The 26,379-nt window shown below is 42.1% G+C and overlaps 1 protein-coding gene across 1 annotated transcript in view; it reads left to right on the top strand.

The window, feature by feature from the left end:
• The window catches only part of col7a1 (collagen, type VII, alpha 1), a 59,047-nt gene that overhangs the window by 12,551 nt on the left and 20,117 nt on the right, over positions 1 to 26,379 (top strand). The window contains exons 10-79 of the mRNA XM_072383044.1: positions 66 to 221; positions 489 to 608; positions 705 to 854; positions 2,922 to 3,038; positions 3,495 to 3,641; positions 3,749 to 3,874; positions 3,982 to 4,128; positions 4,432 to 4,554; positions 4,761 to 5,027; positions 5,129 to 5,272; positions 5,377 to 5,508; positions 6,063 to 6,209; positions 6,421 to 6,558; positions 6,670 to 6,819; positions 6,909 to 7,045; positions 7,162 to 7,288; positions 7,396 to 7,539; positions 8,063 to 8,235; positions 8,426 to 8,467; positions 8,676 to 8,702; positions 8,967 to 9,011; positions 9,122 to 9,232; positions 9,308 to 9,379; positions 9,480 to 9,515; positions 9,607 to 9,660; positions 9,806 to 9,880; positions 10,103 to 10,216; positions 11,832 to 11,858; positions 11,958 to 12,011; positions 12,124 to 12,195; positions 12,280 to 12,339; positions 13,031 to 13,066; positions 13,150 to 13,194; positions 14,794 to 14,829; positions 14,943 to 14,987; positions 15,115 to 15,150; positions 15,284 to 15,319; positions 15,432 to 15,464; positions 15,555 to 15,626; positions 15,720 to 15,779; positions 16,760 to 16,795; positions 16,882 to 16,962; positions 17,818 to 17,853; positions 18,027 to 18,071; positions 18,173 to 18,244; positions 18,382 to 18,426; positions 18,516 to 18,551; positions 18,718 to 18,759; positions 18,860 to 18,940; positions 19,099 to 19,134; positions 19,245 to 19,280; positions 19,559 to 19,639; positions 19,728 to 19,763; positions 20,227 to 20,298; positions 20,431 to 20,475; positions 20,778 to 20,813; positions 21,121 to 21,156; positions 21,662 to 21,766; positions 21,841 to 21,906; positions 22,154 to 22,189; positions 22,269 to 22,304; positions 22,397 to 22,444; positions 22,546 to 22,581; positions 23,233 to 23,358; positions 23,480 to 23,689; positions 23,774 to 23,809; positions 23,887 to 23,931; positions 24,035 to 24,151; positions 24,234 to 24,305; positions 25,521 to 25,565. Of these exons, the coding sequence (XP_072239145.1) occupies positions 66 to 221; positions 489 to 608; positions 705 to 854; positions 2,922 to 3,038; positions 3,495 to 3,641; positions 3,749 to 3,874; positions 3,982 to 4,128; positions 4,432 to 4,554; positions 4,761 to 5,027; positions 5,129 to 5,272; positions 5,377 to 5,508; positions 6,063 to 6,209; positions 6,421 to 6,558; positions 6,670 to 6,819; positions 6,909 to 7,045; positions 7,162 to 7,288; positions 7,396 to 7,539; positions 8,063 to 8,235; positions 8,426 to 8,467; positions 8,676 to 8,702; positions 8,967 to 9,011; positions 9,122 to 9,232; positions 9,308 to 9,379; positions 9,480 to 9,515; positions 9,607 to 9,660; positions 9,806 to 9,880; positions 10,103 to 10,216; positions 11,832 to 11,858; positions 11,958 to 12,011; positions 12,124 to 12,195; positions 12,280 to 12,339; positions 13,031 to 13,066; positions 13,150 to 13,194; positions 14,794 to 14,829; positions 14,943 to 14,987; positions 15,115 to 15,150; positions 15,284 to 15,319; positions 15,432 to 15,464; positions 15,555 to 15,626; positions 15,720 to 15,779; positions 16,760 to 16,795; positions 16,882 to 16,962; positions 17,818 to 17,853; positions 18,027 to 18,071; positions 18,173 to 18,244; positions 18,382 to 18,426; positions 18,516 to 18,551; positions 18,718 to 18,759; positions 18,860 to 18,940; positions 19,099 to 19,134; positions 19,245 to 19,280; positions 19,559 to 19,639; positions 19,728 to 19,763; positions 20,227 to 20,298; positions 20,431 to 20,475; positions 20,778 to 20,813; positions 21,121 to 21,156; positions 21,662 to 21,766; positions 21,841 to 21,906; positions 22,154 to 22,189; positions 22,269 to 22,304; positions 22,397 to 22,444; positions 22,546 to 22,581; positions 23,233 to 23,358; positions 23,480 to 23,689; positions 23,774 to 23,809; positions 23,887 to 23,931; positions 24,035 to 24,151; positions 24,234 to 24,305; positions 25,521 to 25,565 (5,663 nt within the window). The remainder of the gene's footprint in view (positions 1 to 65; positions 222 to 488; positions 609 to 704; positions 855 to 2,921; positions 3,039 to 3,494; positions 3,642 to 3,748; positions 3,875 to 3,981; positions 4,129 to 4,431; positions 4,555 to 4,760; positions 5,028 to 5,128; positions 5,273 to 5,376; positions 5,509 to 6,062; positions 6,210 to 6,420; positions 6,559 to 6,669; positions 6,820 to 6,908; positions 7,046 to 7,161; positions 7,289 to 7,395; positions 7,540 to 8,062; positions 8,236 to 8,425; positions 8,468 to 8,675; positions 8,703 to 8,966; positions 9,012 to 9,121; positions 9,233 to 9,307; positions 9,380 to 9,479; positions 9,516 to 9,606; positions 9,661 to 9,805; positions 9,881 to 10,102; positions 10,217 to 11,831; positions 11,859 to 11,957; positions 12,012 to 12,123; positions 12,196 to 12,279; positions 12,340 to 13,030; positions 13,067 to 13,149; positions 13,195 to 14,793; positions 14,830 to 14,942; positions 14,988 to 15,114; positions 15,151 to 15,283; positions 15,320 to 15,431; positions 15,465 to 15,554; positions 15,627 to 15,719; positions 15,780 to 16,759; positions 16,796 to 16,881; positions 16,963 to 17,817; positions 17,854 to 18,026; positions 18,072 to 18,172; positions 18,245 to 18,381; positions 18,427 to 18,515; positions 18,552 to 18,717; positions 18,760 to 18,859; positions 18,941 to 19,098; positions 19,135 to 19,244; positions 19,281 to 19,558; positions 19,640 to 19,727; positions 19,764 to 20,226; positions 20,299 to 20,430; positions 20,476 to 20,777; positions 20,814 to 21,120; positions 21,157 to 21,661; positions 21,767 to 21,840; positions 21,907 to 22,153; positions 22,190 to 22,268; positions 22,305 to 22,396; positions 22,445 to 22,545; positions 22,582 to 23,232; positions 23,359 to 23,479; positions 23,690 to 23,773; positions 23,810 to 23,886; positions 23,932 to 24,034; positions 24,152 to 24,233; positions 24,306 to 25,520; positions 25,566 to 26,379) is intronic.

A 26,379-nucleotide genomic window follows, 5' to 3' on the forward strand; every position in this document is an offset into this window, starting at 1 on the left:
GCTCTTAAGGTTTTAATTGGCCTTTTGTATGTTGTATGTGCCGGTTTGCTCTGTCTATTGAGTAGGTCAGCCAGCGACTCAGCTGTTGGAGCAGTCACTGTCTGCAGACACCACAACTGTCACCTTGGAGTCACTTCAGCCGGACACAGAATACGTCATCAACCTCTACCCCTTGTTCCCACGAAACGCAGCATCCCCGTCTGTCCTCAATGCTCGCACACGTGAGTCAGTCGGGTTTATTAGTGCCTTTGCCACTTTGTATAGTCATAATGAATGCTCATAGTTGGGTTGGCCACAATTAGCGGGGACAGTATAATGCAGTTCTACATTTTGTTAGAGATACACAGAATGGAGCAATGTTGTTTCAGCTATTACAGAGTTCTTATAATGATACTGTCACCCTTTGGTTGGAATGGCTCTCGGTATATTTCGCCAATATTATTAACAGTGGCTATATGAGTCTCTGCTCATGCCTTTGCATGTTTCAGTGCGCCTGGAGGCAGTTCAGCAGTTGTCAGTGGAGACAGTGTCAGAGGGCAGTGTCCGTTTACGATGGAAAAGCGTCAGTGGTGCACAAGCGTATCGTTTGGTTTGGGGACCATTTACAGGTCAGAATAAAGGATATATCAAGCAGTATCTTTCATTTCTGATTGCGTTTCTCTTGTTACAAATTTGCATACATTTCTGTTTTTCCTTTCAACAAGGTCGTAATGTGGAGACTGTGGAGGTTATTGGTGGCAGTGAATTCTACACGTTGTCCAGACTGCAGCCTGATACTGAGTACATTGTTACCATCATCCCGCTGTATGAGCGCAACATTGAGGGCCCCATAGCAACGGCCAGATTCAAGATAGGTAAGTGTGCCATGTGTTACAAAAAGTTTATAGCAAGAATGCTCTGACATAACATACATTTGTTAATGAAACTCTGTAAAAAGTTGCAAGTGATTAATCTGGGACACTTCACTAGAAAATGGCAAAGTTTGAAATGAATGGATATCATCTAGAAACCTAGATGACCCATGATACCCAGAAGTGTCATCGTATGAGTTTGATTAGGGGGAAACTTCTTGGTTCTTTGAAGATGTTTTCACCTCACATTCAAAGAGGTTCTTCAATTCTAAGTAGCTTTGGCTTATAAGTAATTAAATGATCATTCATGTTTAGAGGATTATTAAGCTTGCATATGTCACTGACTCACCTGATCATCGTGTGGATTGTTTAGATGACCAACGTGTACACGACAGTCCAAAATGTGAATGATTGGATCTTGTGACCAACACATGGTATCTTTCCTCATTCAAAGCCTTATGATCACCTTGACTGAAAACCCACACCAACATGCTACAGCATCACGTCTTGTGAACTATTGTGTTTTGATATTTAAATGATTCATTTTCTAATTAGTTAAGTTTTGGTTTGCATGAAATGGAAACGTGTACTAGAATAAATGTCAAAATGTGTATTTAGAAAAACCTTCAAGCTCTCCCGAAGCCTGACTTGCACCTCTTCGGAAATGTAACTACAACCTAGACGGCTGTAGGCTGCAACAGTTTGCATGCTATATTTACACGACATGTCGCAGTACCGCAATTTAATGCATATGTAAAGCAAAAATGTGAAATGTAATTGACTGCAATTGTAGCAGGTTTGTTACAGAAAGGGGGCAGAAAGCAGAGGAGATGGCCAGCAATCTTCTCCACTGTTTGTCTCTCTTTCAGAAAGCCTACATATGTTACTGTTTAGGTCTGTTTGAAGAACATTTTGAGCACACCTACGCACTTCTTATACTCACGCTCATAGACACATGCACACACACACATACCATTTGCCTCTCGTGAGTAATGCCCATATGGTGTCACTTCAGTGTTATTTGACCGAGGCTGAGTCACTGCAGGGCCACTCTGCTGAGCAGAGAGCTGTCTGGAAGGATCGCCTGAAAACTTTGTGTGGTACATTTTTGCTATCAAAGAAAGAAGTTGATGTACTCCACAGTAAACTAATCTTTGGGTGGGGATTTTTCTCACTTGTTTGTTTTTGTGCATACCAGTAGAGTGGTGGGTTTGACCTTTTTTCCATTTCATACTGAAAACATGCCGACCTTTTTGATCATTAGTGATGCTACCATAGATTTAGGATTGAAGAGCAATGTATTAAACAAGGCTTGAGATTTACAGATTGTTCTTTGAATTCTAATTTTGGGTGGTTTGTTTCTGCTTCTTCCGTATTCCTAACAACTTCAAATAAAACAACATGTTATGAAATAAAATGTTGAGGTTATTAGTGTATATTCTAACTTCTGCCTGTTAGCTGCCATTCATCTCTTCTTGTTTTCTTGTTCTTTAACCTGTGAGAGCCACAGCAGACAGTTTTTTTTTCCACTGATCTTTGTCCCCCTCAGTTATAAGAATAGACCTGTCAGCATTAGAAAGAGAGTGTTTGTCTCATGGAGCCGCCTATAATCATTAGGTGTCCCCTACTCTCACAGCCTCAATGCAGACGTGGGGTTTTATGTCTGAAATATAAACTTTTTGTCAATCATTAGTGCAGTTTTGGCACCTGCTCCACACAGTCACTTTGGTATAATTTCACAACAGATTCCTAAATCCTAAAAGGGAAAATGACTAAGTTTTGACATGGATATGTGCAGGTTTTATGACTAGCTGTTGCACAAACAAACTGAAAGTGTGGAGGAGTGGCATGCTTAACTTTGGCAGTTAAATCTTCAAATTTAATGCCCTGCACTCATCATGACACAGAAGGACCTTTTACAGGAACCAAAAACCTCTGAATATACATAAATGTGTTGTCCTACTTGGAAAAATGTCTCTCTTTAAGCATATTTTGTTGATTGATTGATGAGAACTTCACCTATAACATATTGCATTATTACTTATCGATCACATAATGTGTTCCTCTCAGAGCGTCAGGAGCAGCAGATCCTCAGAGCAACTGCCACGGGCCCCACTTCAATACGCCTCAACTGGAGACTCATTCAGTCCTCTCAAGGGTACCGCCTGGAGTGGAGGGAGGAGGAAGGTCAGACGAGCATCCAACATGGATGCTTAAACATTTATTTGTTTCACTGGTGCTCAAAACCTCTGAACACAAATGCATTATGTTGAATACATACTTGGCTGGGCAGTGTGGATAGTTACTTTGTCTGTCACCAGTATCTGAAGTAATATAATACACAAAGTATTTTCAGACATTAATATTGTTTGTGTTCGTGCAAAATCCTAAAGCTTGAGAGCAAATACTTTCTCAGTTGTGAATTTGAGCCTTGGAGCTAAATTTCAGCAATTTTTGAGATTCTTTCCACGCCTCATCATCACTCACTTTTCACTGGATTCGAGCAAAATTGGCATTTGACAAGAGATGGTATCGTCTCTTGAAAATGTGCTCTACCACACAGTAAGGAGGTACATTCAAGTGTTAAAATGCAATAAATTGGAAATATTAAAATTCCATCTTGGAGCATTGTTTTTCCTCCAGGAGGTCGTGTCCAGAGGCTGTCGTTTCCCAGAAGTACCACCAGCCACGAGCTGACAGGCCTACTAGCCGAGACAGATTACCTCATCACCCTGTACACCCTGTTTGATGGCCGAGAGGAGGCCACACCGGTCTCCACCACATCCAGAGGTCAGCCCCAACCTTCAAACTTATTCTGGATAGACTTATGGTTAATTTTTAATGTTTTTTTTTTGTGATTGTAACATTTTACCATGAGTCTGTTGTTAATGATGCAGAGGAGCAGCCGGTAGGAAAAGTGTCCAACCTGAGAGTGGTGGAGTCTTTGGGCAGCATAGTCAGACTTGGCTGGACCGGCGTAGCTGGGGCCACACAGTACCGAATCATCATCCAAAACACAGAGGGTACAATGACTTTCATCAGTATTGATATTTCCTTTTCATTTTCTTGCTCATTTATGAATGAGAACACGATTGCAAGTGCTACCACTGATTGCATGACATCATGTCAGTGGGAACAGAGGAAATCCAAATCATCCCTGGAAACCAGACAACTCTTGACCTCAGAGACCTGACTGTTGGAGTGTCGTATGGTGTCAGTGTCGTAGCCCTGGTGGGAGAAAATGAAGGAGAAACGGTTACAGTCTTCATTAAGCCGGGTGAGATGACTCTGCTGTTGTACTGTTCTTCACATGTAAACACAACTTCAGATTTACATGTTTTTTTTATCTGCCAGTTTGAAAATGTACTTTACATTACTTTACATTTACAAACTTATTGTTTTTCTTTCTGTAGATTTCTGGAGGATGTCAAAGTGTTGGTTATCTTTGAAAGCTTTAAGCCTTGGATTAACCTTTTTTCTATCCCTGTAAAATACGTGTCCATTTTGAAATACTTTAGCTATATTATAGATATTATAGGTATATTTTATCACATTAGGCATGTTTCTCTCTTCATTGCAGAGCAAGGTGCGGGTCGAGTGACCAATCTCAGAGTAACAAATGCAAACAGTCGGAGAATTCGAATTGCCTGGGAAGGCGTTGCTGGGGCGACAGGGTATAGAGTAACTTGGAGACAAGGCAACAGTAAGTGTTACAGTGTTTTGTCAGAAACTTTGTTGTTTTGAATGCTCCATTGTCATATTTGCCTTGTAAATCTTTTACATGAAATATTCAGTTTCGCGTTAACAAAACCAGCTGTGGATTTTTTCATATCTACTCTTCATTGTGGGGCTTGTCCTAATATTTTTGTGCGTTTTCCGTGTTTTAATACCTTATCTTTTGCCTTGCAGATGTGGAGCAATCCCGTGTTCTCGGAGAAGAGCTCACCGCGTTCACTATAGACGGCCTGCAGCCAGATGAGGCTCTAGTAATTGGTGTTGCTGTTGTGGTTGATCAACGGGTTGGAGAAGTGGTCACACTGTCTGCACGGACTAATCCCGCCAATGGAGCATTGCCTGGACTTCGCATCGTTGATGTCTCAGCTCAGAGGATACGCATTGCGTGGTCACTTTCTTCTCGGGCAACTGGATATAAGATCTCCTGGCGTCGTGAGGATGGTAAGGAATCAACGTAACATGAATGTAACAACCATAAGTTTCCAAACTGCTATGATGAATAAAACTGTAAGAGCTTAGTGTGTTTCTTTTCCCTGTCGCAGGAGTTGAAACAACTCGTACAGTTGCTTCCGACGTTTCCTCTTACACCATTGACGGGCTGCAGGCAAATTCAGCCTACACTGTTCAAGTCTCTGCGGTCACTGGCTCTCGAGAGGGAAGTCCTTCCACCCTGAATATCAGGACAGGTATGAATCATTCAAATAACTATTGTGGCTAATGTTGAGAATATCTCTGCTGCCAGAAGAATCTTCTGTAAATAAGAAATTTTTAACGTTGCCCATACTGGCAGAGTCAGATCAGTCAGTAGTTGGGACTGTGACATCACTGCAAGTTCAGGAGAGCCGAGGAGAGGTTGTCCGAATCTCTTGGGTTGGTGTGCAGGGAGCAACGGCTTATCGTGTGTCTTGGAGGAGAACAGATGGTATGTTTATTGTGGCGTGTTGATTATCTTTGGTAGTTCATGTCCATCTATCAGTTGTCATTACTTTTGCTGAATCAAGTCTTAATAAAACTTCAGCAAACCATTAACTTCTTTTGCATTTCCTGCTTGCTTTTGCTTGCTGAATTTCTGTCGTTTGAAAGTGCTTCTCTTTACTCACAAAGCCTCATATAACCAGGGCCAGTTCTGCCCGACGGCACCACATTGCTTCCCATAATCTCTGTTTCGCTAATGGCAAGTTTCTGTCTCCACCACTCAGGGAAAATCATACGACTTGGGGTGACAGTGAATTCACCACAACTCCCTACCCCTAAACAGATCCAATACTAAACCGATCGGCTCAAAAAGACTCCTCACAACTCACCTTTTCACAGCTGCATTTGGCGTGCAACTCACGAATCCCTCTCAGTGATCGTTATAACCTCTTAAAGTTTGAAGAAAAGTTTGACTTTCACGATGCAGCATTTTTGTTTTGTCTTTTTTACAGTAACCGGGTCTGTCTTACCACTACTTACTGCTGCTGTATTCTGCTGCAGGTGGTGAAAAGAGGAGTCAGCTGGTGAGGGGAGATGTGACGACAGTGGATTTAGACCAGCTCGACCCTGGATCTCAATATGAGGTGCAGGTCAAAGCTTTAGTTGAAAACAGAGAGGGAACCCCTGTGTCTGTCAGAGTCACCACACGTGAGTCTTGTGATCCTGTATTCGGACATTGTTCCTTTTAATCCCTGAAATTGTTTCAAAGGAAGTTCACAAATGCTGCATATGGTCAAATATAACTTCTTATAGTGTCAGTCTCAGTAAGATCTACTCTAAGATAAAATATTGGCACTATACCAAATGCAATATCCTGTAATTTGACAACTATATTAAATGACTGTGTCCTTGTTCACAGCTGGTTATAATACCCCACCTACCACAGTATCTGCCACAACTTTACAAGTGGCAGAGGTTACCCAGGATTCTGTACGGCTAGCGTGGACTGCCCTTCCAGGTGCCATAGGATATGTTCTGCGCTGGAAAGAGGAGACAGGTGAACCATGTCATTATACATGTTCATTATTTTTTTGTTTAGACTCTCACATCCTCACTCTGTTAAAGAAGCTCTTTCACTGACACTGGTTTAACTGTGGATATTTCTCAGATGTTGGTCGAGGTTTGTCTGTTACGCTGCTTGCTTCGACCAGCTCTTACGTGGTGACCGGGCTGCGTTTGGGCCGCCGATACAGATTTACAATACAGCCCACCTTTGCGAGTGGAGTGGGAACGGAAACCTTTGTAGACGAACGCACTGGTAACAAACTGACACATACTCTTTCATGTGCTTAATTTAAAAAGAAACTACTGTTATGTTCTCACCTTTGCAAACTGTTTTGTCCTCAGTGTGTGTGGGAGGACGACTGGATGTGGTGTTTCTGGTGCCTGCATCCACCGATCGGACTGGCCTGGCAAGACCTCTGAGTGAATTCCTGACAAGTGTAGCAGGATCACTCACCACTATTGGACCCCGTGACTCACAGGTGCCATTGATGAATAAGTCTCAAAACAGCACATAGTTACAGCTAGTTAAAATGCTGATTGATATTTGCTGGCACTGCCACATTTTTTTATTTGCCCATCTCGGTTATCTTTGTAGGTTGGGGTTGTAGTGTATGGCTTTAGACCCAAAATATGGTTCCTGCTTAGCCGCCATAGCAGATCTGACACACTGCTACAAGACATCCAGTCCATACCCTTTGATGAAAGTCCAGGCAATAACATTGGTCAGTGTTTTTTCTCTTTTTCTCCATCCTCTCTGGCGGTACATCATCTGTGTTCCTTCTTGATGTTAAGCAGTGGCTGTCGTGACACTCCCTGTTTCCCTCTGTAGGTGAGGCGGTGACATTCACCCAGCAGTACATTCTCACCTCCCCAGCAGGACGGAGACCTCAGGTGCCTGGTGCTGTTGTCATCATTGCTGACAGAAGATCTGCTGACAACCTCACCCTTGCAGCCAGCACTTTCAGAAGGGCAGGTGTGATGGAGCTGACGAGAGTTCACTCTGTTTCTAAACTCAAATTTAGAGTGACACCTGCGTTAACTTGATCGAATGTGACTACTTGCCATCAACAAAGTTTGGAGATTTTAGTTTAAATATTTTAGCCAGAAAGCTTTCTTCAGTCGTTGTCCCTTTGGCAGACGTTCATTTGTCAATAACTGTAGCTTTATACCAACTTTAGCACAATATGTTTGGTGTGGCCACCCTCTGACTCAGAGTGTGTGCCAATTCTCCCTAAAAACAGGGTTTTTAAGGTATTTAGTTTTGTATTTTCTCGCAGTCTGTGACTTTCTCTTCATGATTTCTCTTGTTTTGAGTTCTTTCATGCGGCTTTGAGATATTTTGGAGCAATCGGAAGCCTCCTTGAGCGTGTCATTAAAGAATTAAGCTAAACATAAAAAATGCCAAAAACCTTTGCACAGGAGTATGCTGCACACACAAAGCCGGCCAGTCGCTCCATTCCTTGACACAAATCTGTGTGTATGTGTGCGCCTGCAAGGTGTGACGGTGTTAGCAGTGGGTGTCGACCGAGCAGACACCGAAGAGCTGCGTCGTGCTGTCACAGATCGCAGCACCCAGAACATCCTGTATACTCGAGATGCAACACGGCTGAACACTGATCTGGCTGCTGATTTGGCAGACCTCCTCTGTGGTATAGCAAGAACACCAGAGGTGAGAAGTAACTTGGAATAAGCACATGTTTGTTCAAACTCCTGTTTATCCAATTAGAGTGAAGCTTGGCTTGATCTGTTAACTTTTTACAATGCAATTATTAAATGCACATTTTCCGCTTTACTCAAAATACGTTCCACATATAAAGAGCTGTCACTCTGTAACCAAATGTTTCTTTTGTGTTGTTTAGGTGGCTCCAGGTCCAGACCAATGTACCGTTCAGTGTCCTCAGGTGAGTTATTCTGTGCAGCCATGTTGTATTACAGTGTTTGGGACCTACCATCACAGGTTACATTTCTTTGGACTGATTCAGTTTTAGCTCTGATGAATAAGGCATAAAATGATATGATTGCCAGAAACAACAGCTTCCTTCCTCTTCTGTTCCCTTTATCTTGCTGTGATTTCTGAATTAAAATAATCCTCTCATCCCTGTCTTTTAGGGTGAGAAGGGAGATCGTGGCGAGAAGGTACAGTGAAGTTGCACACCTGTTTCTACACACATATTGTGATTTGCGCAACCAGGTTTTTTCCCAAAAAATGCCATATTTTGCAAATCACCTCATCAATTAACCTAGTTAGTGTCCTCGTCACTGATAATCATCATCAGAAGGAATTGACTTTGCAGTTTTGTGTTGCACCTGTCCCAGCCTTTTTTTGAAACAAGGTGCTGGCACCAAAATCGAGTTCAGCATTTGTCAGGTTATTTTATTCTCTTTTGTTTGTTTCCACAGGGTGAGAGAGGCAGAGAAGGTTCAGACGGACGCAAGGGGGAGCCTGTGAGTCAATTACAGATTACGGAGATCAATTATTCCAAAATGAATATTTTAATTGATATTCATAATGATATCATTCCACCAATCTGTCCACTAATGTTTATGTGGTGTAGGGCCGTGATGGTGTGCCAGGAAGAGAAGGCCCAAGAGGTCCTGAAGGACGCCCAGGTACGCCAGGACAAACTGACCCTTCTCTCGGGGGAAAAGGGGAGAAAGGAGAGAGAGTAAGTACAGCGGAGGTCATGCCAATATCATAAAAACCTGACAAAATGAATAAAACAAGTTTATTTTGTGCTCAGGGTTTCCCTGGTGTTGATGGAAATCCAGGGTTGCCAGGACGACCAGGTGCTCCAGGAAATGCGGGTATCCCAGTAAGTGCAGTACATTTACTGGACTCCACAGATTGCACATTTTCATGTTCTGGTTTTAGTGTGAAAATTATAAAATGTCATTTCATCTGTCTTCCTCAAGGGTTCACAGGGCCTTCCTGGTGTTAGAGGAAATCAAGTGAGTAAGCTGCCTCATGACTTGTGGACTTGCCTCGTGGATGTCTGAGTAGTGCTGCATGTTTTTGTTTTTTTTCTGTTTTTTTTTTTAGGGTGAATCAGGAGGATCGGGTCCATCAGGGCCAAAGGGTGATAAAGGTGAACGGGTGAGTTAAAACACTTGACTGTTTCTCAAATCCCCTATACAGTTGTTTGTTTAGGACATTTCTGTGCCGACTTGAAAGAGACCGAGAATAAAGTGATGTGTGAATCATTTGTTTGCCTGAGCATTGTGCATTTCTGATGATGCAGGGTGAACCGGGTTCAACTATATCTGGCGGGGGTCTTCCAGGGAGGAAGGGAGAACCAGGCATCTCAGGAATACCGGTAAGCAGTGAACAAGACTCTAGATACAAATGGTCAGAAAGTAATAACAAGAGACATTTACAGTGTTCTGTAATGTGTTTTAAATGGCCCCTTTGATTGCAGGTATCTCTCTCAAACCTTTTGTTGATTGTTCTCTCTGCACCAGAAGGGTCCAGTGGGGTTGTGAAAATGTCATGGATGTATTTAAGGAACAATCATCATTATTTTGTGTCTTGTATCAAGGGTACTCCAGGTCGACCAGGCAGCGACGGGGCAAAAGGGACCCCTGGAGTTCCAGGGACACCGGGTCAGGATGGTCGCCCAGGGATACCAGGAACACCAGGGGTTTCCATCAAGGTTTGCCTCCCTCACTTCTTTATAAATGAAAGGCATTAACGGTACATCTGTAAATGATCTCACCTGCATGTTCAGGAAGAAGTTTTCCAAATCGACACAAGGCAAGACTTTTATTTGAAAGCATGAAGGTCTCCTCAAACAAAATACTGCATAAAGAAATGACATGCACATGAGAACGTTGTATACTTTAAGATGGAAAGGTCGAGTCCTTGGCTGCTTGAGATAGAGGCAGTAAGTAGGCTACATATATATGGAGTCATCATTATGGTGTTAACTCGAGGGGACACTGGTCACACTGCTTGTAGATCACTGCAATAACAGAAGAGCTTTCTGAGTGATTCATGAAGTGGTACGTCAGTGCTTTCATTGTACTCGAGCAGAATGTCAGTGTGGTTTTTAAGACGAAACTGTCGTTGTCAGAATCATGCACATGGTGGTAGCATTGAGCCACCTATTCTTCTGTGAAGACTCAGCCCCTGAGGCTCTTGTTTGTGCCAGGAAATCAATTCTTCTTCATCATTTTTTGTTATGCAATGTAATTTATAATGGATGTTGCTAATTTTAAAGGACTGGGTCCAGATCAAGAACTATTATGCTCAAAAAACACAACAGCACAACATAATGATAAATATAGATTGGTCGTGCATGTAGATTCCGACTCTTTACAGTCTCTGGGTAAATATGTTCATTTTATCTAATGTCTAGCGTCCATCTTTTTGAAAACAGTTGCTGAGACAGATACTGATGACAGCTCTACTTCACGCATTATGTGGCGGTATCTCTTAAAATTCACACAGTCAATTCTAGTATTTACTCTCGCTCCCAGACTACTAGTACTGCAGCATTTTCAGTGTTTTTCAGTGTTTTTTAGCAGAATAAAAACATTTTAGTGAAACAAATGACATTATCAGAGCACCGCTGCTGATGGCCGCCATTACACGTGTGGTTGATATGTTGCTTTTTTTTTTATGTGATGTCTCAACTTGAATTGAACTCGAGCAACTTAAAACATTTGTTGAACGGTCTCTGTCTGCATATTCTGCGTTTGTGTTCGGGAGCTCTGTTCTGCACTCAATGTTTGCTATATGTTTCTGTTTCAAATCAAAGCGATAGCAGCTTTTACAGCAGCCACACTGACAAGGCTGTCTGCTTTGCAGACATATCTTTATTTATTGCCCTTCTGAAATGATCAGAGTCAATTATCTCAAAATGGCACATCTGTCACTACCGCAGAGGTCCCACTGGGTCGGAGCTGTGTTGGCAGCACAATGGGGACCTACATAGATTTATGCCGGTGGTTCTGAAGTTCTGGCAGATCTTTGCATAATCTTGCTTTGTCCTTGGCTCATTGTTTCTCCATTTACTTCAACCCATAAAGACCTGAATTGACCTGGAGACTTAAGACTCTTAATGGATAATAGTGAGACACTATTGCATGTGAAGAGTCGAGAGGTGGGTTGTTTGTATATGAACCAACATCTATGTTCACGCATGATGCATTTTTTGTCTCTGGGGCTGGTTGTGATAGAGTTGTATTTTTTCCTAAAAACAGTGTTTCTCTATTTCCTTTTGCTCTTTAGTCACAATATATCACTCCCTTTCCTTTTTCCTGCAGGGAGATAAGGGCAGCCCAGGAGAGAGGGTGAGTCACACCATCAGAAACATGTCCTCTCACTGCAGAAATATCCTAAGCGGGACACATGCATAACGATTCTCCGTTCTTGTCGCTCTTTTCTGACAGGGCCCACCGGGAGTAGGCAGCGGGGTGGCCGTGAGGGGCGAGAAGGGCTCCCCTGTAAGCACTGTCAATCACTGAGAATGTGCTGACATGTTAAGTTAGCAGGTGAAATTTATATGCAAATAAGTAATATTTTGCATTTAATAATTGCTTTTTTTTTTACTATCAGGGTAATCCGGGGTCTCCAGGGGCTCAAGGTCCAAGAGGGCTTACAGGACCAGAGGGCAAGAAGGGAGACAAGGTAGCTGCAAACTGATTCAGTTTCTGAGTGCTCTTGCAATGTGAAGTGTTTATTTCAAAGACATGTCTCGTCTTTGTTTTTCAGGGGGATGGTGCTGTTGGGTCACCAGGACCTGCAGGAAAGCAAGGAGAGCCTGGGGACAGGGTAGGTCAGCCTGAAGACAGTTTGAACAGGATTGTACAGTGTGACGATAAATCTGTTTTTTTTTTTTTTCCCAGCAAATCCCGGAAAGGTCTGATAGAACTCACATCAGTTAAGGCTGCACAATCCAAAACCTATTTAAAAAATGAGCTCCATCTGGATCTGGATCAGTGCTAGACGATCACCCTGTCTTACAGAGTGCACAATCGGTTTTGTGCCCAACTAGATTTCATGATGTAGTGGTGCCACATATAAGGGAATGAGGCATCAGTTTTTGCAGGAGTCTCATAAAGTTGATTTGTGCATCTGTGTTTGATAACTATCAGCACTCACACAATAAACAGCAGATTAGCCATAAAACAGTTAAACAACCAATTCAGTATAGAGTAAAACAATACTTCAGGTCACGAAAGTTGTGACCCAAATGGATGAATGCATGCTTTCCAGTTTATTTGATATGCTCCTGTGCATTACAATTCAAGAATTGTTCGCAAATAAATGGCAAGACGGAGGTATTACTCACAGCTTAATCAGTTCTTTCTTCACCCCAGGCCAATTTTTTTTAGAACTCAAACAATCTTTTTTATTTCCTGCTAATTAACTAAGACGCACCGGATTAAGCAAAATTAAGACTTTAACTGCCTCAGTGGAATTGCTCGTTTTCGGTTTTAAGCATTTTTCTCGTGTTTTTCAGGGTCCCCGTGGGCCTGCAGGGGAAATTGGCAGCAAGGTAAGATAACGCTAATAGAAGTCATTTCTGTTGTAAGGTGCAAAAAGAATATTGAACATCTCCGACCGTCTTTATTCTGACAGGGCGACCGAGGATCGCCGGGTGAGCCCGGATCACAGGGAGACAGGGTGAGTCACATGATATGAGACTGAGCCAAGTACGCACCTGTCTGTGAATGTGTGTGTGCGTGCTCACGTGGCACAGTGACTGTGCTCCATAATCACACAGCGACCGGGTTCAGTTACATTTTCCAGAGGGAAGATAAATAATAAAAAAGGAAATGAAGACGAAATGGCCAAACAGTGGTATTAACTGTCTGAGTCAGCTTCTGTAATCTCGTAGAAGCTTTAAAAAAGTTGGTTAGAAAAGGGTGGGGAAACATTAGGCCTTCATTATATTTCAGTCCAATGACAATATGGGGCAGAGGTTCATGTTCCAACATGACCTGAAAGCTGTTATACTGGCTGCGAGACCTCATCGTACCGAAATCATCTTATTATCATGCCGAATTCCATCTTTTTCCTCCTTTGATGAGGTAGACATCTATTTGTGAGAGAGTTTTGTCAAAAAGTCCTTTTTTCAGTGTTATTGTTTCTATTTGCGAGCTAAGAGGACCTGAATGCTGTAAATGTGTTCTATCAAACAACGGAAGCATGTTTACTTTTGAATAATTTAGAAGCTTGCAATCATTTTTATTTTTTAAAGAAGTTGAGACACATTAAATAACATAAATCAGTGAATTGCAAATCATATACACCCTCTATGTAATTAATCTTACATATATGTTGCTAAATCAATAATAGTATAGTAACATACTGTTGGTTATCCTATTTAATTAGTAGAGGGACAACATGTCAGATATTAAAACTGAAATGTTTGATGTTTACTGGATCAAATAGTTTTCAGTGAGTGACTGAACAAGCCAGTTTAGCATCGACTCAAAGTCATGATGTTGTAATATGTGCAGATTGTGGTTTGATATTTCCGTGCTGAAATAATCAAGGCCCTCCCTGAGAAAGAGTGTCTGGGTCCCTGACTTGGATGTTTCATTCAGCAATAGTGGTGTCAACTGCTCAATTTACCCTTGCCATGGGGCACTAATGCACTCCCATAACGTGATACATGCCAGCGTTTCTGCTTGGTACAAATAACAACCTGGATGGTCCTTTTGCTTTTTAGCATTCATGCTTTTTCAAGATTTTGACTCATCAGGTTTTTTTTTTCCTTTCTAACATCTTAAATGTTCTTCTTGGATTCAGAGAAACCAGCGATGCTTATAGAACTTGTTAATTGAAGTCTGAGATGATCTTTATATGTGTAAACATGTTGCTCGTGTTACTAATGAACCGAATCTGTTTTGTTTCACCTAATTCACCTTTTTTTCAAAACAAATAGCTGGTATCAATTTTAAAGGAACACTGTCTCAGTCTCAGTTCCTGCATTTGATATGTTTCATATGGTTAGCTCATTTGCAAATCATTCATTCATTCAGTTTGTTTTTTTTTTTATTTTGGAAGCAGAATTGTACAATTGCACTTTAAATGCCAACTTCAGTTTCTCAGTGACCTCACATTTCTTCTATAAGTACAAGCTGCAGTTGACAGTCAGTAGAAAGTGGGAATTTCTTCTTCTTATTTTGCTCAAATAAACCTGGAACAGTCGCCGATCAAGTAGAGGAATTTCCCTTTGCAAGCTTGAGTTGAATTTGAACGTTGGTGTCTTTGCAGGGGGAGAGAGGACTGGCTGGTGAGACTGGGGAGAGAGTGAGTACAGCAGTATTTGGTTATGTTCTAATAGAGATTGAAGCTTTTTAACTGTTGGCATCTTTTGTTTTAAAGGGGTTTTGGGTAGTTTTGGAATGACATTGTCTTTTCAGGGGGACCCAGGGAAGCCAGGGAACCTGGGAGCGCCTGGGTTGAGGGTGAGTGGCGTACTGATGCCATGTGACATTTTTCAGGGCCAATTTGTTTCCTGGTGCGCATAGAGAACATGCAGTTTATATATGTATATGAATAGAAAATAGAAATGATGTTTTCATTTGTTACCAGGGTTTACCAGGACCTAGCGGTCCACCAGGAGAAAAGGTAAGACTGATTCAATTAAGTACAATCTTACGAGAAGCAGCAGGTCAAGAGGAACGTGGTTCCATCATTGAAGTCTTGTTTAATGAATTTTCCAACCAAAGATCAAAGAACAAGTGAACATCTCTGTTTCTAGGGAAATGAAGGAGCACGAGGGGAGCCAGGCAGAAGTGTGAGCACTCAGATATGACAAAATGATTTTTGGATTTTGGATTTTTGCTTAATGTCCATGATGGTGTTTGCATATGATGATTAGTCTTCATTCTTATATTTAAATCACCCAGGCTCCAAGTTTACCAGGAAAGAAAGGAGACCAGGTGAGATATAAAAATCATGTTCTTACGCAACGTTTTAGTGAAGCCAACCGGGTGTTTTTTGGGTTTACTTCTTTGCTGCTCCTCCCACAGGGGGAACGAGGCGTCCCCGGTCTCGACGGTGCGAGAGGAGAGAAGGGAGAGTCGGGAAAAAAAGGAGAGAGAGTGAGCAACTGCTGAATGATCAAGCTTTGGAATAACATGGCAGGAAAATTCTGTTTGCATCCAAATTACTTTTTTTTTTTGTCAATTTGCAAGGGGCCTCCGGGTCCAGGAGGGTCAGAATCTGGTGGAGCTAAAGGAGAGCCAGGAGAGCGAGTGAGTTGCACAACTACAAGTGGCACAATCGCAATGTTTCAGTTAAATTCATTTCAGTTTTTATTTATATAGCAGCAATAAATATCATTTCAAGGCACTTTGAATATACAGTCCAATTCTACCGTTTATAATCCAATTAATTGTATGTCCAATAATCCAATAACATCAAGTGAATTGAAAATTGTTAAAATAGATCAAATAAACTTTAATCCAATTCATATAATGACATTTTTTTAAAACGTTGCCTAGCCAAGGAGACCAACAGATAGCACTGAAACTTCCCTTAGATCCTTTAGTCCTGCCTAAACTGGTTTGAGGTTGAAAGGAGAGAAAATAAGAAGCAACAAGCACCATGACATAAGGCCAGGAATACCTGGTGAGAAAGAGAAACACAATGAAATGATGTCATGTGCACATTGAGAGTAATGAGAACAGATCCAGGAAAGGTGCTCAGTGCATTATGGGAAGCCCCCCAGCAGTGTAGGCCTGTAGCAGCCAACTTAAGGAATGTTTCAGAGTCAAAGGTGACGTCTTTCACGATAAGCTTTATGTTTACATTTGAATAAGCTTGAGATTCAAAACGGAATCATATTTTAACTATTGATTTTATCTTTCATATATATAATTTTTTCTGATTTTATCTATTGTTCTTATTTCTTTCTTTTGTTTAAATTTTAAATCGTGCTTTTTATTTCTTCTGTTTTAATGTCTCTGTAAAGCACTTTGAATCACCTTGTTGTTGAATTGTGCTATACAAATAAACTTGCCTTGCCTTGCCTTACAGCCGCTGCGATAAACTCCTGCTATTAACATTATTTATTTGTTAATGACCCTGTAAAGGCAGTCTGTGTTCTCCCATGCCACCTCTCCAGAACTTCTCTGGAACTTTTCAGGTCTCCATAGCCTGACTGAAAACAGGTTAAATCATGTCCCCAAACTCCTCCAATAACAAACGTACAAAACATGTGCTTTTCCTTCAGGGACTTGCGGGTATTAGCGGGCGACCAGGTGACAAGGTGAGGAGCCTGCGTCGTCTTGTTTAGCGTTTATTTATATTTGTGTGCGTTTGATTGTTCAACTTGAGGTGTTTAATGTTTGTTAGGGAGACCCTGGTGAACCAGGAGAGAGAGGAGGGAGCGGGCGCCCAGGAACCCCAGGAAAGCCTGGTCTCTCTGGAAAAGAGGTCTGAGTGGTGTATAGTATTTAATCTTTCTACTCTCATAACTGAAAACTAAAGCTGACTTCATGGTCAGTTTGTGCAGCCTTTGCACTATGCAGACAAGCAAGCAATTTTACTCATACACCATACTTTACTCATTGCACCATAGATGGATGGATGGATGGATGGATGGATGGATGGATGGATGGATGGATAGATAGATAGATAGATAGATAGATAGATAGATAGATAGATAGATAGATAGACAGACAGACAGAGAGACAGACAGACAGAGAGATAGATAGATAGATAGATAGATAGATAGATAGATAGACAGACAGACAGAGAGACAGACAGACAGAGAGATAGATAGATAGATAGATAGATAGATAGATAGATAGATAATAGATAGATGATAGATAGATAGATAGATAGATAGATAGATAGATAGATAGATAGATAGATAGACAGACAGACAGACAGAGAGATAGATAGACAGATAGATAGATAGATAGATAGATAGATAGATAGATAGATAGATAGATAGATAATAGATAGATGATAGATAGATAGATAGATAGATAGATAGATAGATAGATAGATAGATAGATAGATAGATAGATAGATAGATAGATAGATAGATAGATTTTTTTGCATTAAGCTTAGGAAGCAGTCTTTGTTACTGCATGTCGCTGTCTGTGTTGTAATAGGAAAACGACGGCCTGTTAAACTCTTGTATTCTTTCCACCATGCATCTCTTTCTTATGATGATAGATTTGAGGTAAAAGCAAACTCACTTTCAGCACAAACAGCACGTGTGCTGCGCTTTTTCTTCTCCTCTGTGTATGTTACCATTTCTGAATTACACCCGTTTTACAGGGAGAGAAAGGAGAGAAGGGAGACGAGGGCACGCCTGTGAGTATGATCTGTTTTCTCACTTACTGTCCGTTTTCCCATCCAGTTTGCTTCAGTGATATTTAGCGATATGATTCTCATCGTGCATTTTTTATAGCAAAAAAAAAAAGAAAAAAACATTTTGTCAGAACAGTTAAAGATGTGACCATGAGTGTCTGTCTGTTTTTCATCAGGGAGAATCTGGACTTCCAGGGAAGTCGGGAGAAAGAGGGTTGCGGGTATGACTTTTGTTTTGGTTCAGCTGTCACATTAAAACTTTTAAAACTACCGTGTTACATCAAGCCCAGTTAACAAGCGTTCTTATTGACTCCACACTCAGGGACTTGCTGGTCAGCCGGGACGACCGGGAGAGAAAGGAGACACGGGAGACCCAGGAGAGCATGGACGAAATGTAAGGGACACATTCATGTTTCACTGCACAGACAGTTTTTCAATATGCTCTCGTACTATTCCACCGAGGCAATAAGAGAGGAAATGGTGAGGAAGGTGGGCCTCTCAGCATCTTTATTGATCTGTGTTCGATCACAGGGCAGCCCTGGACCCGCTGGGCCGAGGGGAGAGAAAGGAGAACAGGTATGCTGTCTGTTTTAATTTTACAAACCGCTCGTATATCTTTAAATCTGTATTCAGCGGATTCACACACTTCCTTTTCCTTATATAAGGGACTTCAAGGGCCTCAGGGACCACCGGGCAAAGTGGTAAGTTTGTCCTCTATATTTGTGTCAGAAAAACACAACACAAAAGCAATTTAGTAGATTTTGCTCAGCCCTCACTATGTTTCTTCACTATGACTGAACTATTTATAATCTGTGATAGTGCAGAGGAGACAGAGCTTTATGTGACCTTTTTTTTTTTTGTCAACAGGCTGATATCCAGGGCCAGCTAAAAGGGGAGCGAGGAGAAAAGGTGTGTGCCTATGCACAATAAAGCGTCCTAAATTTCACAAGTTGATATAAAATGTATGTCAATGGGGTTTAAGAAATGAGAAACTCACTGTTATCTCCAGGGCGACGCCGGTGACCCAGGAGAGCATGGCAGCAAAGGTCAGAAAGGCGAAGGTGGGACCCCCGGAGCTCCAGGCCTGCGAGTGAGTTTGCATCATGCTTGCAAATCGTAAACGCTTCCATGGGGATCTGATATTCCGCTCTACTCTTTGTACACCTGTATGCGCCCCGACCCCTTTCTGTGGGGATATGTCGTGCATGACTGATGTGACTTTTTGTTCTTTTCGTGCTGTCTATAAAGGGTCCAGAGGGACCGCGGGGGCCCGCAGGCACAAGAGTGAGTTTGCTCTCTTCTTTAGTGCTCAGAACTACGGTAGAAATCTGTAACTTTTTTTTTTCATCGCCTCTCAAACACAATCAAGTGAGTTTCACATTTAATGTTTCCAGGGTGACGCAGGAGAAAGAGGAGCACCTGGAGACAAGGTTTGCAATTGATTTATGTCACCGCTCTGACTGTGCTCAACCGGCCCGTGTAATTTTATTAAGACAGCAGAAAATAGTTCTGAAGGGTAATTCTCTTTTCAGTGAGCGGCACGTCTCGCTGCCTTTCATTCCTTCAGATTCCCCACAGCACATTTCCTGCAGGATAAACTGCTGTGGGGAAACAGGGACTGGTAGAAAGCTTCATGGCAAAAATGGAAATAGATTTATGAAAGTACACTATAAATGAACACTCTAACTCTCTGTCTTTGTGTCATCAGGGAGAGAGGGGGGCATCTGGCTTAGATGGGCGCCCTGGCCTGGATGGTAAACCAGGTGCTGCAGGACCTCCTGGACAGAGGGTATCTGATCTTGGTCCAAATGAGAAAAGCTGTTGTATGTACCCTTGTGTATAGCAAATCAGCTCTATTTGTTTCATTTCTGTTACAGGGCGATTCTGGGAAACAGGGAGAGTCTGGGAGAGATGTAAGTTTCCTTTCTCCTGAAATGATACGGATGTTTTAGGGAAAAAAAAAAGAAAGGTCTCTGATTTGTTTAGTCACAAATGATTTAAAAACAGATACTTTTATCTCAGTTGTGCTCTCTTTAGTAATGAGACTTTGATAAGTGAACGTCTTCCCCGATTTAAATCTGTGTGCACCTGAGGCGTAAATGCTGCAGAGGGCACTGTGGAAATATTGAAATGTACTCATTACTCGTGGCCTGTTGCATAACCCAGCTGTGGGGAAAGATGTCTTCAGGCCAGTTGGTTTCACCGGAGACTGTTATGTAATATTGACCATAATAATGATTGTTGAGGCATTGAACTGCTCTAAACTTGCAGTTTAGGGGTGTGACACGGACTATCCTTTGTTACAAATGAAAAGTGTGACGATCTTAAACTAAGGTTGCACAATCCTCTCCGAAATATGTTGGTCTGTTCTGGTAGGGATTACCAGGACTCAGAGGCGAGCAGGGTCCCCAGGGGCCAGTTGGACCTCCAGGCAATTCAGGGACACCTGTGAGTCCACTCCGTAACACACAAGCTTTTAGATTTCTATCGTTTCTCCTCCTTCGGCCTTGAATTGTCCCTCCACTCTCTTTATGTTTTCAGACATAATTTTCTCAATTGAGGATTGTTGGTATTTTTCAGGGTAAAGCTGGTGAAGATGGAAAACCTGGCCTTCCGGGCAAAATGGTAATTCTTACTGTCCTGAATATAGTTTGGATTCATTCATTTTAATATTGATGTGACTGCTGATTCTGCTCAGCAACAGTGTGAGTGTTGTGAGTTATGTGTGTTTTTTTTCTCTCTGCGTACATCGGTTATTGTCTCTATGGTAATGGCCACGCCGCCTGAGAATGATGTCTTCTGATCAAAAGCTGTGCAGATATTAATTAATAGTTGTCTGAAGTGAGTCACCGAAGTGGTGTAACTGAGCGGTCCCGCAGGAGGCTGGCCATCATTCATTTTGTAATGCATCTTGTGTTGACTCACAGGGCGAGGACGGAGTGCCAGGTGAAGATGGCAGAAAGGTCTGTGGCTGTTTATCAGTTTCTGTGATTATCTGGCAGGAAGAATGACATTTAGCCAGTGAGCGTTACGCAGTGGAAGAAATCTGAACTGACCAAAGTGAAAGAAGCGTATTTGTGAAAACCTTTTAGGAAAGTTGCTTTTGAAAATGCGGCATCTCTACGTTCTTTTTGGGTCGCTTTTATTTCTCGATAAAAATCTGACTGTAACAAGCAGCCGTTTCAGATGTGCAGGATTATTTCTGAAGTTTGTGCTCATTATGTCTGTATTTCTCTGGGAACCTGAACGCTGCTGTTTTCTAATTTTCAGGGGGACAAAGGAGAAGCTGGAGCAGCTGGAAGAGATGTCAGTTTTACAAAACCCCTTTCATATAATTACCTCTCTAATGCGTCTTCATTGATAGTTTGTTTCTACACTGCACCCACTCTTGTTGCACCGCTCCCTCCTGTTTTGCTCATGTCTTCATTCCTTGTCAGCTTTCTTTCCCGCTCTTCTCTGCCCCCCTCAAATGTTCATTTATCAGCTGTAGTTTGCTCTGACATTGACATCCCACTCTCACTCTCTGCCCAATCAATAGGCTTCTTAGAAGCAGCCATATAGATTCACCAGCTTCTAATGATCAAGCTTAGCCTTTAAGGGGAAGCCACTTCTGAGAGGAATCCAGAGGGGTGCCAAATGTCACAGTGCTGTTTTCATGTGCAAATTCACATTAATTATCTCTTGAACATCAGTGGAGGGGTGGCAGCACTCACCTGCTTTGAGTTTAGAGTTCACCCTCCTCTATAGTGCAGTAGAAAGCAACTCTGTTTTAGAGTGAATCTCCGTTGTGTAATTGCTTGTGATTTTTCAGGGCCGTGACGGGCAGAAAGGGGATCGTGGTCCTGCCGGGCCTTTAGGCCCATCCGGTCCCACGGGAAATCCTGGATTGCCTGGCAGCGTCGGTCCTCCTGGACAGGTGGGAGTGACGCAGATATTTGTAAATAACACAAACATATTGACATTTTTACTCATTTATGCATTCTCCCTCAGGTTGTGTATGTAAAAGGAGCTGAAGCTTCACTCGTCCCAGGTCCACAGGGGCCTCCAGGAACGCCTGTGAGTCTGCACGACACCTCAGCATTCAGGCTTGATTACATTCCTGCAAGGCTTATTACGACTCACCCCACTCTCAATGCTTGTCCTGAAATTCACTTGTGCATTTTTCACACACACGTGATTGTTTTTTGTAAGCATCGCTCTACCACTTGTGGCAGCGTGTGTTTTATCCACGCCAGTCGCTATGAGCTGCTGCGTCTCTCCCAGAGTGTCTTGATGATTTTATTGCCTTGTCTCTGTCCTTCAGGGGGTCCCTGGAATTCCAGGAAGCCTGGGATCTCGGGTAAGTAGCAGCTGTTTTTGCTGTTTGCTTTCGATCAGTAACTTTTGCTCGGTTATTTTTACTTTCTCTCTTGTCCCAGGGGGAGAGAGGTCCGGCTGGCCCCAAAGGGGATGCTGTAAGTCAAACTTACTCCCCGACATGGTTAAAGTGTGAAATCGAGGTTTCACGTGTTTTGCGTTGAATCTTTTGATTTCTTTTTAATGGTAGGGAGACCCAGGAGAGGATGGAGCTCCGGGTAAACCTGGGACTGCAGTGGTACGGCAGCAAATCAAACCATGTCATGAAATTCTTAATTGTTAGTGTTTTTTATATTTCTGCTTTTCTGTTTAATAATGTGTTTGTATTTCACCAACCAGGATGTACAAAAAGCCCTGGCAAGCCTCGGTATTCTGGTAAGTGGACTGTTTCTAGTCTCTGCTGTCATTTATGGATTTTCATATGTTGTGGTTTTTAATACAAGGATAGCACATAAAGACAGATAGATAGAGTGACATATTTGTGATGCTGATCAGAACTGAAAGGTCGTTTACGCAATTAATAATGCAATAATCCTAACAGTCTTAATCTCATTTTTTACTTGTGCATCCATTATAGATTACTATGAATAAATATTTTAGCACAATGCCTTGCTAATGGAACATTTCTTTGGACTTGTGCTAGGTGCGGTTTGTCTATTTTGTCATCATACCATTTACAGTCAGTATGTTATTGTTATAAAACTAAAAATGTCATCTGGATTGAGTCCCCACATTCTAATAATAAGTAATGTTGAGTCACTCATTTAATATTCTCATCTACTTTCCTAAATATTTGACATTTGAGTTCCTGGCCAAACTTATCTTAAAATAACTTTCAGACTTTAAATTCCTGGACTCGGGAGGTGAATACAACACAAAGGACTGTAGCCATTATATATTTTTTAAGTTGCTGACATGAATTTGTCATGATCTGCCTTCATCTGAGGTCAGAAGTATTTTACAGTCAGTCATCTGCTACTGAAAGGTGTGATGCCTTTCCATTTAGGATTTTTCTGCTGCACACAGGCATCTGACCTGAAGGTGGTTGTGGACAGGAAAGACATACTGCTGGCTCCTACGGCGCAAAAGCCACAGAAGGGTGAAAAGGGAGACCGGGGTGAATCTGGGCTGAGAGGACCATCGGGTGCAGATGTAAGTGTAGAGACTTCCAGTCAGATCATAGAAAGTCCACATGGAGGAGTTTGTTTTAATGTCTAGAAAGATGTCAGTCTACTGAAATTGCCCCCTCTTTTTGTGTTCTGTTTTGCGTCAGGGTGCTCGTGGTGTACCGGGTGACAGGGGAGCCAAAGGGGATCAAGGTGAGCGAGGGCCCATGGGACAAACTGGCCCCGTAGGAAGAGCCATCGGTGAACGAGGACCAGAGGGACCACCGGGGCCTGCTGGAGAGCCTGGCAAGCCAGGAATACCTGGTGTTCCTGGAAGAGCAGGAGAGCTGGGGGAGGCTGGAAGGCCAGGAGAGAAGGTAAAGAAGAGATCTGGTGAGAGAAATGAAGATTTTCTCTTTGAGTCAACATGGGTCATGATGTCATGTGAATCTGTATTTCAGGGGGACAGAGGAGAGAGGGGTGACAAAGGAGAACCTGTAGGTATTTATATTAGATGCCCATAAATAACTTTTATGATTTTTACTGTAAGCTGAGAATTTTCTATTTTTATCAGGGTAAAATCGGATCAGCAGGACCAGCTGGCCCACCAGGTCAAAAGGTGAACATTTCTATCTCTAGTTATTACTGTGGTATAACTTTTGATACACGATATAGTAAATAAAGATAAAGAGCTGAGTCAAAAGTTCATATATTCCTCGTAGGGAGCGTCTGCTGATTCAGGACTGGCTGGTTCCCCTGGGCCCAGAGGCCCTCCTGGACTTGCAGGACAGAAGGGAGAGCCTGGTGCTACAGGACCATTAGGACAAAAAGGGGACCGGGTAAGATCCGCACAGAATATGAAAACAGGTGTCTAACTTTATGATTTTTAATACAAATTAGCTGTAATAATATGTATTACAGGGTTTTGTGGGACCTCGTGGTGAAAAAGGAGACAAAGGGGAGTTTGGTGAGAAAGGACGTGACGGCTCACCGGTGAGATGGCTCCCAGTAATGATTCAATTATAGGTGTAATGTAGCGAACAGAAACACAGTTTATTGAAAATGTGTTTCGTTCCTCTGTGCGGTAGGTGTAAAGCAAATTGACTGATGGATCCTGTGTTTTAAGTTACCCTTTGCAAAGTAGCTGCTTGCTGAAGCTCAGCTACTCTTGACACTTCCAGAGCGACCCTCTGTGTGTGAGGGTTGTAGCTGAGTGGACCTGACTATTGTGAAGGAGACGAGAGAGGAGGGCTAACTTTTAAACAAATCGATATACTTTCAGTGCATTTTGTGTTTTTTTTAAGTTACATAATTATATTTGCAGTGACAATGAGGCAAACAATTCTATTTGCCTCTGGGGAAAGGATGCACCGACCCCTGTCCCCCTCAGATCTTCCATCTAAGGCTAGATAGTGTAGGGGTAAGATTGCCACCTTTTATGTGGGTGACCTGGGTTTAAATCCTTTACATGAAAGGTACTACCTCCAGTAGGGGTCCTCAGGCAAAACCCCCTTACCTTACCAGTATAAGTCACTTTGGATAAAAGTGTCTGCCAAATGCATAAGCATAGAAACGTTTTACTCATCTTTTGTTTCTTCTCCAGATGTAGCAATAAAGAGAGTTTAAACTTTTATATTTTCTCACTGTAATATTAATCTTGTGCCAACTCATAGACTGAATATAAGAAATTGAACAAGCAACTATGATGTCACTCACTAACGCTGACTAAAATCTTCAAGCCATAAGCATTTGCCTGCCTCAGTTTTGGATATTCTGGAGCCTGAAGTGATCATGTTAGGAAAGCAGGGAAAGCAAGAAAGCAGGGTGGATCTGGAGAGTAATATCTAAAACTCGACTGAATAGGAATATGATATGATATTATGATATAATACCCCAATATGATACCTGACTATTACTTGTTTAGTTACCCTAGCCCCTTAAGTTTGTGATAATGTAGTGTTTATTTTTTTTGTCCTGCCTCTTTTGTGCTCTAGACAGACCGTCCCTTCCCCCATCCCTCATATTTTTACCCTGTAAGAGCAAATCTTCAGCGAAAAATGTCTGAACCTAACACCTTTGGTGTTAATGTGTGAAAATAACATAGCACCTGTCTGTCAAGCAGCACCTTAAGAGCTTGTTTATTTAAAGCTCAGCTAAAATCTATGTTTTTAATATTAAAAAAAAGCAACATGTGATCTGTTATTCCAGGGATCGCCAGGAGAACCGGGAAAACCTGGTCAGGATGGGAAACCGGTAGGTAGAGAACGCAATGTTTGCTAAGATATTCAGGTGGAATTCAAATCAACAGTCCTGTATGTTTGCATTTTCTCTAAGAGCTTGATAAAGCAATGACTTGTGTGAATATGTGATGAACATTTATTTCAGCAGACTCGGTGAGTGTCTTTTTTTGCTCATAATTATCAAAGCAATCATATGCTGCACAGCAAATAATAGAATCTGCTATGGTAATGCATATTTGTCCTTTTCAATCTACAGTAATGTAATCTAAGAATGATTGTTAGCTTTTTGAGGATAATGAAACCAGTGAGATTGCAGATTCTGATAAGACACAGAATTTTTGTCTTTTCCTTTTAAGACTCATTCTTGTCGATAAACTGAAACCTCAACACAATGCTGGGAAGTTCTGTGATTCACGATTGTCTGTGTAGCTGTAGGTAAATGTATGAAGAAAAAAAGGCGAGATATTAGGTACTTCCTCACACTTTTTTATTTTCCTTCCCGGCATGTTGGAGCAGGGCTCAGCAGGGTCTGCTGGTCCTCGAGGTCAACCAGTGAGTAAACAGTAACTCAGTCTGATTTTCGGGCTGTTCTGCAGAGTTAAACCACCGGGTTGGCTGTGAGCACAAAGCAGATTGAACTTGCCTATTCGCCCCTTCCAGCGAGGCTTCATAGCAACTTTATTTGCAACTCTGCAACTAACTCCTCACTCTCTCCCTGTCTTTCTCCCCTCACGTTTGTCTTATCTCTGTCCATTTCCTTTTCTGTGTTTTTCTCGTGTTTCAAATCTGTTCTCCACCCAACTGTCCCCCCACCCTGCTGTCAACCA

Source organism: Leuresthes tenuis, unplaced genomic scaffold (assembly GCF_036924035.1).
Source record: "Leuresthes tenuis unplaced genomic scaffold, fLeuTen1.0.hap1 SCAF_3, whole genome shotgun sequence".
NCBI lineage: Eukaryota > Metazoa > Chordata > Actinopteri > Atheriniformes > Atherinopsidae > Leuresthes > Leuresthes tenuis.